Source organism: Botryllus schlosseri, chromosome 12 (assembly GCF_051294905.1).
Source record: "Botryllus schlosseri isolate E-star chromosome 12, Bs_hap1, whole genome shotgun sequence".
Classification (NCBI taxonomy): Eukaryota; Metazoa; Chordata; class Ascidiacea; order Stolidobranchia; family Styelidae; genus Botryllus; species Botryllus schlosseri.
This window is the reverse complement of record NC_137247.1, coordinates 25,898,998-25,912,576: the sequence shown is the minus strand read 5'-3', so window position 1 is coordinate 25,912,576 and position 13,579 is coordinate 25,898,998. Positions and strand designations below refer to the sequence as shown.

The following is a 13,579-nucleotide window of genomic DNA, read 5'->3' as shown; positions in this document are numbered from 1 at the left end:
TATTAACCTTTTCATTAGCGTTTAGGAGCAATTATGAGTAAAATTAGAGAAATTGACATTTCTTCGAAGTTTGTGGGACACTTCAGGAAAAATTTTGGTAATTAGATTGGAATACTAAAACACAGTACATAAAAATTTTCACCAACTAAAACTTTTGCAAAATTTTGTTACATGGTGTAATCAATAATATAATTATGCATTGAACTTTGCAAGAAACTAGATTGTTAATGAAATTAAGTCGACCGAATGAACGTTCTTCACCACATCATTATTCTCACCCATCTCTCAAAATTGCCCACACTTTTGAAATCGCTTGTCTGCGAAAAGTGTACATGTTGATGACATGATTTATAGGTAAATGACAAATTTTTCAAGACAAGTCAGTAAAATTAGAAGATGACAATGCTTGGCACACAATTGGAACTGATAGAAATGCAACCGTTTTAGTATTTTTGAAATTTCTAAATTTCATTCTTCCATTCGCCGAATATCGCCTTCATATCCGTCAGAGTCTGCTCATCTTTGCAGAAGCAGAACCTCACATAATTAGAGCCGAGCGCCTTGTTCGAATCGCTAAAGAAAGCGCTGCAAGGAATGGTGGCAACCTTTTTGTGCACAGTCATCCATTTGACTAACCTAGCATCTCGAAAATCATTGGGAAATTCTTTTTCGCCGATTGTAGGATCAAGATCAGCAATGTTTGCAACCATGAAGTATCCGCCGTCTGGAATAATAGGTTTCATACCGATGTCCTTTAAGACAGGGACAAGGGCGTCCCGCTTTCCTTCAAGTTCTTTCGGTAGCGACTTGAAGTAGCACTCGTTGGAATCAAAGATCGATAATTCTTTCTCAAAAGCATTAGCAACTGCTTCTGCAGCAGGGGTGTTGCTGTGAAAACAACAATTTTGCCACACCGTGCTTAAATGGGTCAACAAATGAGGTGCACCCATTGCCCATCCAATTTTCCAACCAGTAACGCTAAAAGTTTTTCCAGCACTCCCGATAGTTACAGTACGATCCCACATACCCGGCAGTGTCGCAATCCTTACATGCTCAGCTTTTCCATATTGTAACCACTCATAGACTTCGTCACTGATACACAGGACATCATGCTTTTTACAAAGATCTGCAATAATCTGTAGCTCATCCACATTGTAGATCTTTCCAAGTGGATTGTGAGGATTATTGACAACGATGGCCTTTGTTTTTTCAGTGAAGGCCGCCTTCAATTCATCCAAATCAAACACCCAGTCACCAGAAGACGGCTCCTTCCCTTCTGTATATTTAGGTCGTAACGGAACGTACTTAGGTATTCCACCAGCCATTAGAGTCATAGGTTTGTAGCAGTCATAGAAAGGTTCGATGATAATGACTTCATCACCCTCTTCAATAAACGCTTGGAATGTGCAGAACAGTGCACCATAAGCACCGGTTGTGATCAGAATTTCAGACATCGGACTTATGTCTCTCGCCATAAGTTTTCCGTAGACCTTAGACAATATATTTACAAGCTTAGGATGGCCCGTACCTCTTGTGTACTGATTCAGCAAATGATTCGGTCCAGTGGAAGCAGTGGCGAGTGCTTTTTTGACGTGGTCTGGCGGACTAAAATCTGGAAATCCTTGGCCGAGGTTTACTGCCTTGTGAGCTGCGGCGAGTGCGGTGTATTCTGTCCAGACGTTTTCGGTGACATCTTTGATTCTTTTTGTTCCTTGCAGCTTAGTAGACATGTTTCTTAGCATATGCCCTATTTGGAATCCAATATTTGATTTAATCCGCAACATTTTATATATGAATTAGGATACTGGATGACAAACTGTATTAAAAGCATCCAGAAATTGAATGCTAACCAAGTAGGTGTCATATATAATTGAATTCAATTCTTAAATATATTCAACCAAATCCATCATAAAATCATCATAATCTTATAGCTAGGGCAGGGAAAATTGAATACCTCAGTGATTCGATTATGAATCCAATATTAGGCTTCAAGTCGAGTATCACCCATTATGACGACAAAGTGTGTACGATGAGGTAAGCTCAATATCTTTTATGCGCCCACAAGAATGATCGCCAGTATTGATAGATAATTTGGTATTTTTAAACCATAATCGCACTTAGTCACAATGCTGTAGGACCGCTTGGTTTCAACACTGCCAACTGCCATAGCAGTAAATCGTATCAAATCTAAATTCTCTTTGATCAATCAATTCTTAGTGCTAAGTAACTTTTATAATTTTAGTAGCCTACTTGAAAAAAATCAACTCTGCCTACTTGACTCGTATCATTACAATCGATACTCGATTCAGATTTCTAGTACTCGAATCATTATGCACAGCCCAACCCAGCCCTACTTATAAACAATTCAATAAACCCAGCCTCAATTGAAAGCTACTATCACACTGATTCAAAAAATACAAATTGCAGCAAACAATACGTTCACATTGTTAAATTTATTCCACTGGAAGCTTTTCGACTGGCTCTCTTCAGCAGTGAACGCCAGTAAATGAGGTTAACCAAGTTTGAAATATAGAAAGAATTTTGCCGCCAGAAGGAAAATCTCTACCAGACATTGGGTAATCGTGATTAGTAATCGTAATCTATTACGGCGATTACAGCATTTTCAAGTAATCGTAATCGCAATCGATTACATTCGAAAAAATTCCGAAGTAATCGTAATCGACTATTTCCCATATCTAATCGATTTCTTTGTGAAAGAACGATTACTTTTTATTTGTACAAGGATTATGAAATGAACTGAATATTCGAGAACAAGGAAGAGATGTTATTTATACCAGTTACGTGATAGCACAAACGTCTGATTTTCAAATGCCATTGCCCATTATTACATCAGAACTAGCCTATTAGCTTTGCTAGTCATTGCGTACCACAGTAAATAGATATTCGATGTACGTACAAACATTAGTGTGATTGTAAGAACACCAGCTGTGCTGTTTATCAGCTTATCAACACGTCCCACAAGCCATAGTACCCCGCAGCAGGATAATTAATCACCACTTTGCCTAGTTCAAAATAGTAACTTATGCATTGATGTTTGGTTATGCTTAGTTAAACGCAGTTTGACCGTTGCTGATTGGCGAGCAGTATGCCTATGTAGTACGTACGTTCACCGGAGAAAGATTTGAAATTTTGGACTCGTCAAATAAAACGAAGCATTAAACATTAACAGCTGCTGATATATATCATAACCGAGCCGTTTCTTGCAGTGCATTATCTGTATTAAGTTGAAGGCAGAGTTTTCTGTTCTCTTCATCTTATTCTCATATGACTTTACTGCTGTCATAGCCATGGACTTATATGTCATGTTAGCGTGGGATATACCTAGAATCAGAACCAAAACAGCAATTCGTCCCCTGGTCCAAACGTTGGTCTTTGGCCCCCATAGGGTGATATTTTCAAGTTGAAGACTGAATGGCGTCAATAACATTGGTTAGCATTATATCATTATTAATTTTTAATCCTCTCTCTGCCCCCGACGGTCAGATTTACGTCTGGTATCTTGTTATAATTACTTTAGTATATGTTGTTAATTCATGGCCTCCGGTCTGTTATATAATCAAAAGATATTGTTGTATCCCAAACGTAGCAGAATAAAAGAAAAAATACTTTTGTGAGACGCACACACAAATTGTCATGCCTTTAAGGCTCTGTGGGTGCCCGGGAGTGGCATTTGCACTGTGGACTCAGATTGGAAGGACCAGACTATTAGTCATGCCCACCCAGCGCGGCTATTGACAATGGGCACATGCCCTAAGTTTCGGCCAAGGTCTTTCTTTAGTAGCACACTTCATGAAGTCGCGTGTTGGTCGAAACTGCATATGTCTTTTGGTGTGTTGTGGCACGGTATTGACTGGAACCTAAATGCCCATTACTATAAATTAGTGGTGCTTCTAGAACAAAAATCAATTTAAAGCAAACATGTTTAAAAGAAGGCTTTTGTTTAAAACATGTTTTTTATTGATTCTTTTTTTGAAGCAATGACGTCACGAATGTGGATTGACATTGACAATTGAAAATATAGGGTAAATATAGCTCCTTTGACGAAATATCTGTAATATAACTGTTGAACCGACTATTTTGAGGGGATGCAAATCGTTGGGAGCGATCGTCCACTATAAAAACGGGCAATATATGCATTATGACGTAACAAGCAAATGACGCATCTTTTTAAAGGAAGTTTGTTATCTCATTAGTCGTTTTCAGCGCAATCCATATATTGTCTTCCAATATAAATTCTAACATGCAAAATAAATGTGATCGTAATCGATTAATTCATGATTTTGATGTAATCGTAATCGCGTCATTCAGAAGTAATCGTAATCGCAATCGATTACATTCATGAAGTAATCACCCCATGTCTGATCTCTACACACTGGGAATCTTCCATTAGTGTTGTTTTGTCATTCGGCTGTTCTACAGGTGATTTTGTGTGTGCTGTACGGTAACCGTGCGCTGTTTACTGCCGTTCGCGATTTGTGTACTTGTCATTATTACGTCACAACGACAAAATTATTTCTATATTTCGAACTTGGTTAACCTCATTTACTGGCGTTCACTGCTGAGAGCCAGTCGAAAAGCTACCAGTGGAATAAATTCAACAATTATGAACGTATTGTTTGCTGCAGTATTGAAGTTCTGTACTTCGAAAAGCCTATTTAAAATACAAATTGTACGGCAAGCTAATAATGGAGTCAATTGTTTCATCACTACATGTCTATATCAGTGATGTCACAACTCAATTTCTCCCAGTCAACAGGTTCCGAAATTATAATTTAATGGTAGAGAAACTAGGCGAAGTAAGTGCAACAATGACGAAATAGTGTTCAACGGAATATATCTTGGTAATTATCTTGGTAATTAACTTGGTAATAATAAATAACACAAAGTCAGTAGAATATCTTGAAACATGACAGTAAATGAAATATATTGGTAACGCAGTGTTACGGTTAGCACATATGGTACGGAATCTCGAAACGTTGTACAGGAAATGATCAACATAACAGGACATGATATGTGATATAATATGTGTATGGTGAAATATGTATATATATATTTGTGGGACAACGTAATTCATTCATCAATTTGGAGATATTCAACATTACGTTTTGGAAAGATTCAATAACTTTACAAGTGGTGGAGACAGAAACAAGAAAGTTGTCCATGTGATTTTGATTTATGTGTGTACAAGATAGGCTCCGCCGAAAGGAAGATATACGCAGCGAATCCTACAGTAACCTTCTGGAGTCAGATTACACAAGTTTACCATCATAAATAGGCTACTTCCGCCTTGCGTTACATAGTGCTAGCAAGTTTGCAACCGTGAAGCAGTGAAGACACGCAGAAAATTAAATTAACATGAAATTTTTATCTTCTTTCAGCCATATATTGGTCCCGATCAACTTTGATACAGACATAACCATTTTGGAAAATTATTTTGTTCAAGCTTAAAAAAATGGAGCTTCAAAATTTGAAAAACGGACATAAGCTAGGTTGATACCACCACGACGATATAAACGAGACTGGTTGGTGCCTTGAAATTTAATATAAATGTCGCAACAATTCGACGACACCAGTATGTGCATTAGATTTGATGGCTGCAATTCTATTCACATTTGTAGTCTGCGCAAGAAGCTGTAATTGACGCAACGACAATTAGAGTATGAGTGTATGCTCATCAGATTTGATGGCTGCAAACCTATTCAATTTTGGAGTATGGATAAAGAAGCTGGATTTCAATAGAAATGACAGAACTCATATAAGAACGAAAAAATTACTGAAATAATTTGAAAATACATACAGTAGTTGGTGTAGCAAAGAAATGGGGCAGAAAAGCAATCTCAATTTTCCATTTGGATGTTGTAATGTCATTGGGTCATGTTATTGGATCATAGAATTTTGAATCGTATGCACCAATTTTCACCCAGGCTACTACACATGTTTGCACACCTGCACAAAAACCTTATGTCAACAGAACAGTGTATGGCCATCGCATTGTCCAACTACAGAAAACTATGCTAATGCTAGGCCGCACACTATGTCATAAGGACACAGTGGTTATCAACGCTATGGTAGTTACCGAGCCCCACATGCTATGGTATGTATGCAATCATTGAAACCTTCACACTAGCAAGAATAATATTGGTTCCTAATACCTGTTGAATCATACTAGACTAGATGGGGGAACTGCACTAATCATACTAGACTAGAGGGGGAACTGCACTGAGTTGAATATGTGAAGAACATGCAGGAAGCAGCTGTTTTCATCAGAAAGCCACCATATTCAAAGTCCAGCTAAAAGATTTTCACAAAATGTATCAATCACTCAATCTATATCAGGGCCGGCCAACCCGTGGCCCGCGAGAAGGTTTTGAGTGGCCCGCGAGGTAATTTCCGAAATTCGTAATATTATCAAAAATGGATTGCATAGATTGTGAACTTGCAAGGCCAATCAAAAATTTGATTAGTCTGCCCGCAACACTTGAGAAATGATGACTAAAATATCCAGTTCCAACGCATTGGCAGATCCATGAGCCAGTCACATTTTGGTAGATCTTCGTAAAATACTACAAAGCAGAATAATTTGCGATAGATTTATCAAAAGTAAAAATTTTCTACACGCTTCGCGCAACAAGTTGTCACTGGATTTCTTGCTTTTAATATTGTTACCCTTTTGCGAAAATGAAAGAACGCCTAATGTGTCAGATTGAGTCTCACTATATTCGCGATTACAAGACAAAGTGTCGTTTAACATATGCGACCTTGCGTTTGCGCTCGCAGAAAGACCGTCGGCTGTGAAACCTAGGCACAAAATGATTGACACAGTGACGCATGTTGGTCGAAGCTTTCGATATCGACTGGTCAAGACGCCGAATAGTCCATTCCTTGCAAACTGAGCCCAGCGATATACAGCAGGCCCTCAAGATAGTCAAATGACAATATTATTGACCTTTGAACTTCTAAAAAATTTCGCGCGGCTAGTGGCCCGCGCAATATTTCGTCAATCAAATGTGGCCCTTTGGCTGAAAAGGTTGGCCACCCCTGGTCTATCTATATCCATGATATTAAGTCAACGCCGACAACTGACAACTATCTAAAACAGGGGTCACCAGGGGTCACCAACAAGCGGCCCGCGACGTCATATTTTGCGGCCCACGACCTGATTTGAAATTTCGGAAGAACGCTTAGTAAAGCATTTTGAAATGCTGAAATTGATTTTAGTATAGACATATTATTGTTGTTGTTATTCAAAGTAAGCTATTCTCTTGTACCCAATGTCAATATTCCTCACTAGCTGTTACGGCTTCGGCGATTGTAATATCATTCCACGGAAGAAGAATTTGCTGATATGAATTGGCATATTGCCTTGATGTGCAATGGCCCACCACTGCCCAGACCGGGACGCTTAGAAAACGACGTTGGGCTTCTCAAAAGACCAAGCTTTACGAGGAGATAGTTTTCCAGCAAGTACAGTGTCTAGCTAACCACAATATCGAATCTTTAGTCCAGCGGTGGCGAATCTGCGGCAGTAGAAGGAAAATTATGCGGCCGTTGACACTTCTTTTGAATAGAATGTGTTCGTGGCCGTCAATTTGCAAACTGAATTTACGAATTGACTAATTATTAAGAGGCTTGCATTATTCTTGAAATTTTCTTCGCTCTACGAGCGGTTCAGTGTGAGTAGATTTTCGATATTTATATGGTAGTTTCCTTTGTAATCTGGTCCCCACAGTACAGATGCGAACTGCAGAGGAAAATGATGCGCACCATAATTCAATACCAATTTGTAATCGTGTTCTCACCACAAAGAAAATTTGTTTCTGGTAGGTCCAGGGGCGTATCTAGCCGAAAAAAAACGGGGGGTACCTTTAGAATAGGGGGGTGTTTTTAAAAGGAGAGTGTGTTCCTAGTTCTAACCGATTGATCAGCTTAAATGTATGCAGAAATGCAGATATTACCACGGTTACATAATCCTACTCGTGTTTGTGACTTCTTCATTCGCATATACAAAACTAAGTACAACTAAACATAACATTGTGACCAGACATGGGGTGATTACTTCGTGAATGTAATCGATTGCGATTACGATTACTTCTGAATGACGCGATTACGATTACAGCAAAATCAGGAAGTAGTCGATTACGATTACATTGCAAAAGTAATCACGATTACTCACGATTACATTTATTTTGCATCTTAAAAGTTATATTGGAAGACAATATATGTATTGCGCTGAAAGGCCTAATGAGACAACTTTCTTTAAAAAAGATGCGACATTTTTTTGTTACGTCATAAAGTACCCATTGCCCATTTTATAGAGGACGATTTATCGCACCCAACGATTTGCATTCTTGCTACGTCCACAACTGTCGCACACAAAATTTCCTAATAGGGCGGAGAGCGAGCTCGAAAGGAAATCAAAAGTAGGCCTATTTCGTAAACCAACACAAATTATAGACTATTTTCGAGAGATTTCATGAACTTGAAAATTTTCTACGAGCATCGCGATTTAAATGTCTCTATATAGCTTGATTTTGAAATACACACGTCTCCTCCTCAAGAAAAAAAGCATGCATAAGTTATAGTAACAGGCATTTAGGTGCCAGTCAATACCACGCCACGACGCACCAAAAGACATATGCAGTTTCGGCCAACATGCTATCTACGAAGTGTGCTACTAATGAAAGACATTGGCCGAAACTTGGGGTATGTGTCCATTGTCAATAGCCGCGCTGGGTGGGCGTGACTGATAGTCTGGTCCGTCCAATTTGAGCCCACAATGCAAATGCCACCCGGGTACCCACAGAGCATTAAAGACATGGCAATTGTGTGTGCGTCTCACGCAAGTATTTCTTTTAGTCTGCTACGTCTGGGCCACTACAATATCTCTTTGATTATATAACAGACCGGAGGTCACGAATTAACAACATACCCTAAAGTAATTATTACAAGATACAGGATGTTATACTTATGAATTACGTGCCCCCAGCTCATCAGGTAAATCTGACCATCGGGGGCTGAGAGAGGATTAAAAATGAATAGTAATATAATGCATTTACCAATATTATTGACGAAATTAAATCTTCAACTTGAAAATTTACTACGCTATGGGGGCCCAATTTGCTGTTTTGGTCCTGATTCTAGCTACAAGCCACGCTAACATTGTATATAAGCCGATGGCTATGGCGGCAGGTCCAAATGTTGAGTAAAGCATTGTGAAATAACCATTGGAGCCCGTTTCAAGTAGAATCATATGAGAATAAGAGAAAGTGAACATAAAATTCTGCCTTCAACATAATACAGACAATGTAATACAAGCAGCCATTACGAGAAACGGCTCGGTTATGATATCTATCAGCAGCTGTTGATTTTTAATGCTTCGTCGTGGAAACCGTAATGTTATATTTGACGATTAGGCCTACAAAATTTCAAACCTTTGTCCGGTGTACGTTCGTGCTACGTAAGCCTACTTCTCAACGGTCAAACTGCGTTTAACTAAGCATAACCAAACATCAATACATAAGTTACTATTATAAACTGGGCAGAGTGGTGATTAACCGTTCTGATAACCTGATAAACATCAGGGTGAGTGTTTTTACAATCACACCAATGTACACCGAATATCTATTCACTATGTGTGGATAAATGGATACTTCATACTTACGCAATGACGAGCAAAGCTAATAGGCCACTTCTGACGTAATAATGAGCAGTGTCATTTGGAAATCTAACGTTTGTGCTATCACTAACTGGTATAATCCTTGCTCATGTTCACGAATGCCCAGTTTATGTCATAGTCCTATACAAATAAAATGTAATCGTTCTTTCACAAAGAAATCGATTAAATGCGGGAAGTAGTCAATTACGATTACGATTATTTGGGAATTTTTTCGAATGTAATCGATTGCGATTACGATTACTTGAAAATGCTGTAATCGTCGTAATCGATTACGATTACTAATCGCGATTACCCCATGTCTGATTGTGACCCGTAAGCGAAGATAACAGCAGAGTAATTCCCTCTCAACTTACAAACGCCCGTCTCCACTACACTTTAGATCTAATTGAAAATTTTCCCATAGATCAGGTATCAAATTTGGAGCATAACGAACTTAGTTTCAAGAAAATCGGACGATTCGCTGCAGAGTTATTGCAATTTGAAAAATGACATTTTGTGCTCACTCGGCCGTGACGCTATACAGGTTGGAACCTGTGTCTACTTGCAATTGACATTATAGTCATCAAATTGCAGCCAGGCAGACTCAAATTTATGTAGTAAGATATTTTGGTATATGCTGATTGTGATAGACCCAACTTTTCAACTTTATTACAGGGGGTTAGAGGTCAAATGTCAACTCAAAGTCATCATGTTTTCAAAATCAGCCATGCGTAACAAATATGCAACTCTGCCTAGCATAATTCTATTTAAACCGATTTTTTCGTGGAAGGTGTCAAATGAAAGCTTGGAAAGAATAGAACGTTGCTTAATTGGTATTGTATGTGATATTTGACTGCCACTTGTCTAAAAGTTCATTGAAAAGATGCGTTCTAACTAGCTCATGACCTATTCCGCATATAGTGTCAAAATATATTTTCAACTGTGTTCCTGTCATATATTCAAATCATAACCAATTCTAATGTATTCTAATTGGTAACAGCTTTCATATGACACCTTACTTATGAATATTGAGTTAGATAGAGTCGTGCCATGAGAGTTTAGAAATATCGTTACGCATCACTGATTTCAACATACTGGTATGTCTATTTTCAAATCAAGATTTGAACCTTAATTCTATAATGCGGAGGGAATGCTTATTCAATGAAGAACATGTACCATCAATTATTGCTCACCAGCCTGTACGGAATCGTTGTCCTGTGTTCTATGTTTTATTTTTTTTATTATTATTCAATAAATTACTTCAACTTGGAGATCATCGCTGCTTACATGTTATATTATGCAAAACGTACCGAGGTTCCAGTAGGGCTTACCAGCATTACAACCTGCAGCCCGTATAAGTAATGATTTTAGCAGTTATAATCATACACAGGTTTCCACTCATCAAACTTCATGGTTGAGTAAGCACAAAATCCTCATTCTTCAAACTGCAATTGCTCAAGAACCGATCAATAAAAGATATAGTAATTAAATTCTATTCTACTCAGATTTGGGTACTTTAGTTGTACATGATATTGAAGAGAAATCGAGAGGGTGTGAAGACGAATTGAAATATTATTTGTATGTTGACTCGAATTACTGATAGTCAGTATACCCAGAAGCACCCTTGCAAGCATAATGCAATAAATAAAAGTACTTTCTGAGCATGGCAATGATTAACTACTGAAACAGATTAACATATAAGAAGTATAATAATGCAAAATCAGATAATCACCGAATAAAATTAATTAAAATTAATTAAAAAATGACCTATTTTGCATTATGCACCATATTATATTTTTAACCATGTTGCTGTCAAATATCTATAATAAAACTAAGTTTCGTGCATTCTAGTTGGAAACAGCTTTCATATGACACCTTGCATGTGAATTTTGGTTTAAATAGAATTGCACCAGATGAGTTGAAAAATATCGTTATGCATCACTGATTTTAACATATACCAATTTTGAAATCGCATTTTGAACCTAGAGCCAATACTGTGGAGCGGGGAAATTCATGGAAATTGAAGAAGATGTACCAACAATTATTGCTAAATAACATTCAGACCTTTACTCTGCGTAACCTCTGAGCTATATCAGTTACAATCATACACAGGTTTTGTGTTGCCAAATTTTATGGTTGAGTAACCACAAAATCATCATTTTTCAAACTGCAATAACTCGAGAGCTGTTCAACGAAATTGTCCGAAATAAATTTCGTTGTACTCAGAAGTAGATACTTCTGAGAGGGTGTGGAGACGGATTTAAAAAATATTTGCATGTTGACAGGGAATTACTCAGCATGAAGAGAGACAGCGAGGTATCTTGACCTTAATTACCAAAGCGAGGATGTTATCACGAAACTGCGCGCAGTTCATTTTACAGCACAGCGGAAGATATCTCCATTTTGCGGTCATATACGAACACTCGAACCTAGTGAAGATACGCAAATGAACGTTTTCGTTTGTATCAATTGTTCAGCTTGTTTTTGCACATGATCTGGATTAATTTTGTTCTAAATCAATATGATATCTACTGCCTGCCAAGATTTTGGTGTGTGGAGATGGTAAAGACCAATTAACGCTTGAGCTAGTGCGATTGCATCACTTGAATAACAGTGGCCCGGCGCAGGCTTGGGCTCGCACTCAAAATGCGTTCCTAAATGCGTTTGCGGTGCGAAAGTGACAATTGCGAATTGTCGAGACTCTAGCTTTGCATTATTACAAAATTACGTGGAACATTGATGTAGAACTATCACGCGCTGCAAATCACGGAGCGGCCTAGCCTCCATTGTTTTTACTACTGGCCAAGCGTGTTAAAACAGGACAGCAACCGAACTAAATCATCGCAAATTTGATCAATACATGGTAGATTCCACATCGGACATTTGATTGGTACAGTCTGTTTTGGTACTGTAGGGATCTGCTATCTCTAATGATACAAGCCTAGCACGCTTGTTCTAAACGTTTGTTGATAATAAACTCGCGCGGCATCGAAATTTCATGGCGTCTATTGCGAGTGTTATTGTAACTTGATAATAGCGCTCAGATGAGACAAGAGAGCCATGTGACGATGCGCTTCTCGGGCTTCGGTAGACGCGAGAACAATACGAGAAAAAAGCATCACCGCACTGCATTGTTTGCTCGATCGATGGCGTGATGATGCCGCGCGGCAATACGGGGATTACCGATAAGAAATATTAGATCAATGGAAATAGATTTAGGCAGGGGTATGTTCGAGCTTGGAAACGGGGGGTACCGGACACCCATTACCCCCCCTAAATACGCCCCTGGGTAGGCCTATGTTTGGGCGAATCCAATATCTTCCCACTATACTGAAACTGCTGATGAGATGTCGAGAAATAACAACGTGCAACAAAGGTACCAAAAACAATTTGCCCACCCAAAGATGCAGCACAGCAATACTAACTTCCCTAAATTTTCGTGGACACCCCCTGCATCAACTCTACCGATGAATTCGATCACATGGACTGAGAAACGATAAGTATTTGATGGTAATATGTGAAAATTTACTAATAATAATGACGAAATTCACTCAAGAACATGAAAACTTTTTCGCGCTTTGCGCGACTGGAACACGAGTGCCTGTGCTTATTCATAACATGACTAATCACGATTTGTCTGTTGCCCATGTTAGCGTTGTACTGACGTAGACTGTAGGGTTATCAAAACGTGTTTATTTAACCCTTACGAGGTGGGGCCATATTTCGCAGAATTGACCTTCACTTTTCAAATTCTCACCGTGACCCCACCAGGTCTTGAATCTGGGCCTTTCCAGTTTAAAAGTGGGCGGAGTATAGCCCTCTACCGATTCCACCCTTGATCGACACCCCATGACATGTCTGAGGTTTTTTAATAAGTTTAAATAAACAAGCTTTTCCCAAAAA

The 13,579-nt window shown here is 38.6% G+C and overlaps 2 protein-coding genes and 1 long non-coding RNA gene across 4 annotated transcripts in view; 2 read left to right on the top strand and 1 right to left on the bottom strand.

Annotated features, from left to right (window-relative positions):
• LOC145452822 (uncharacterized) overlaps positions 1-13,579 on the top strand; it is a 345,136-nt gene that overhangs the window by 263,429 nt on the left and 68,128 nt on the right. The window lies entirely within an intron of this gene.
• The window catches only part of LOC145452817 (kynurenine--oxoglutarate transaminase 3-like), a 151,520-nt gene continuing 138,270 nt past the window's right edge, over positions 330-13,579 (bottom strand). The window contains exon 2 of one of the 2 annotated variants that reach the window (XM_080330960.1): positions 330-1,816. In XM_080330960.1, coding sequence (XP_080187086.1) covers positions 462-1,784 — 1,323 coding nt within the window. In that variant the 5' untranslated portion in view covers positions 1,785-1,816 and the 3' untranslated portion in view covers positions 330-461. The remainder of the gene's footprint in view (positions 1,817-13,579) is intronic. The other variant, XM_080330961.1, reaches the window with a different exon arrangement.
• LOC145452845 (uncharacterized) lies at positions 4,132-13,517 on the top strand. The gene is made up of 2 exons (XR_013919557.1): positions 4,132-7,845; positions 12,970-13,517. It is a non-coding gene; the product is annotated as an uncharacterized LOC145452845 (long non-coding RNA).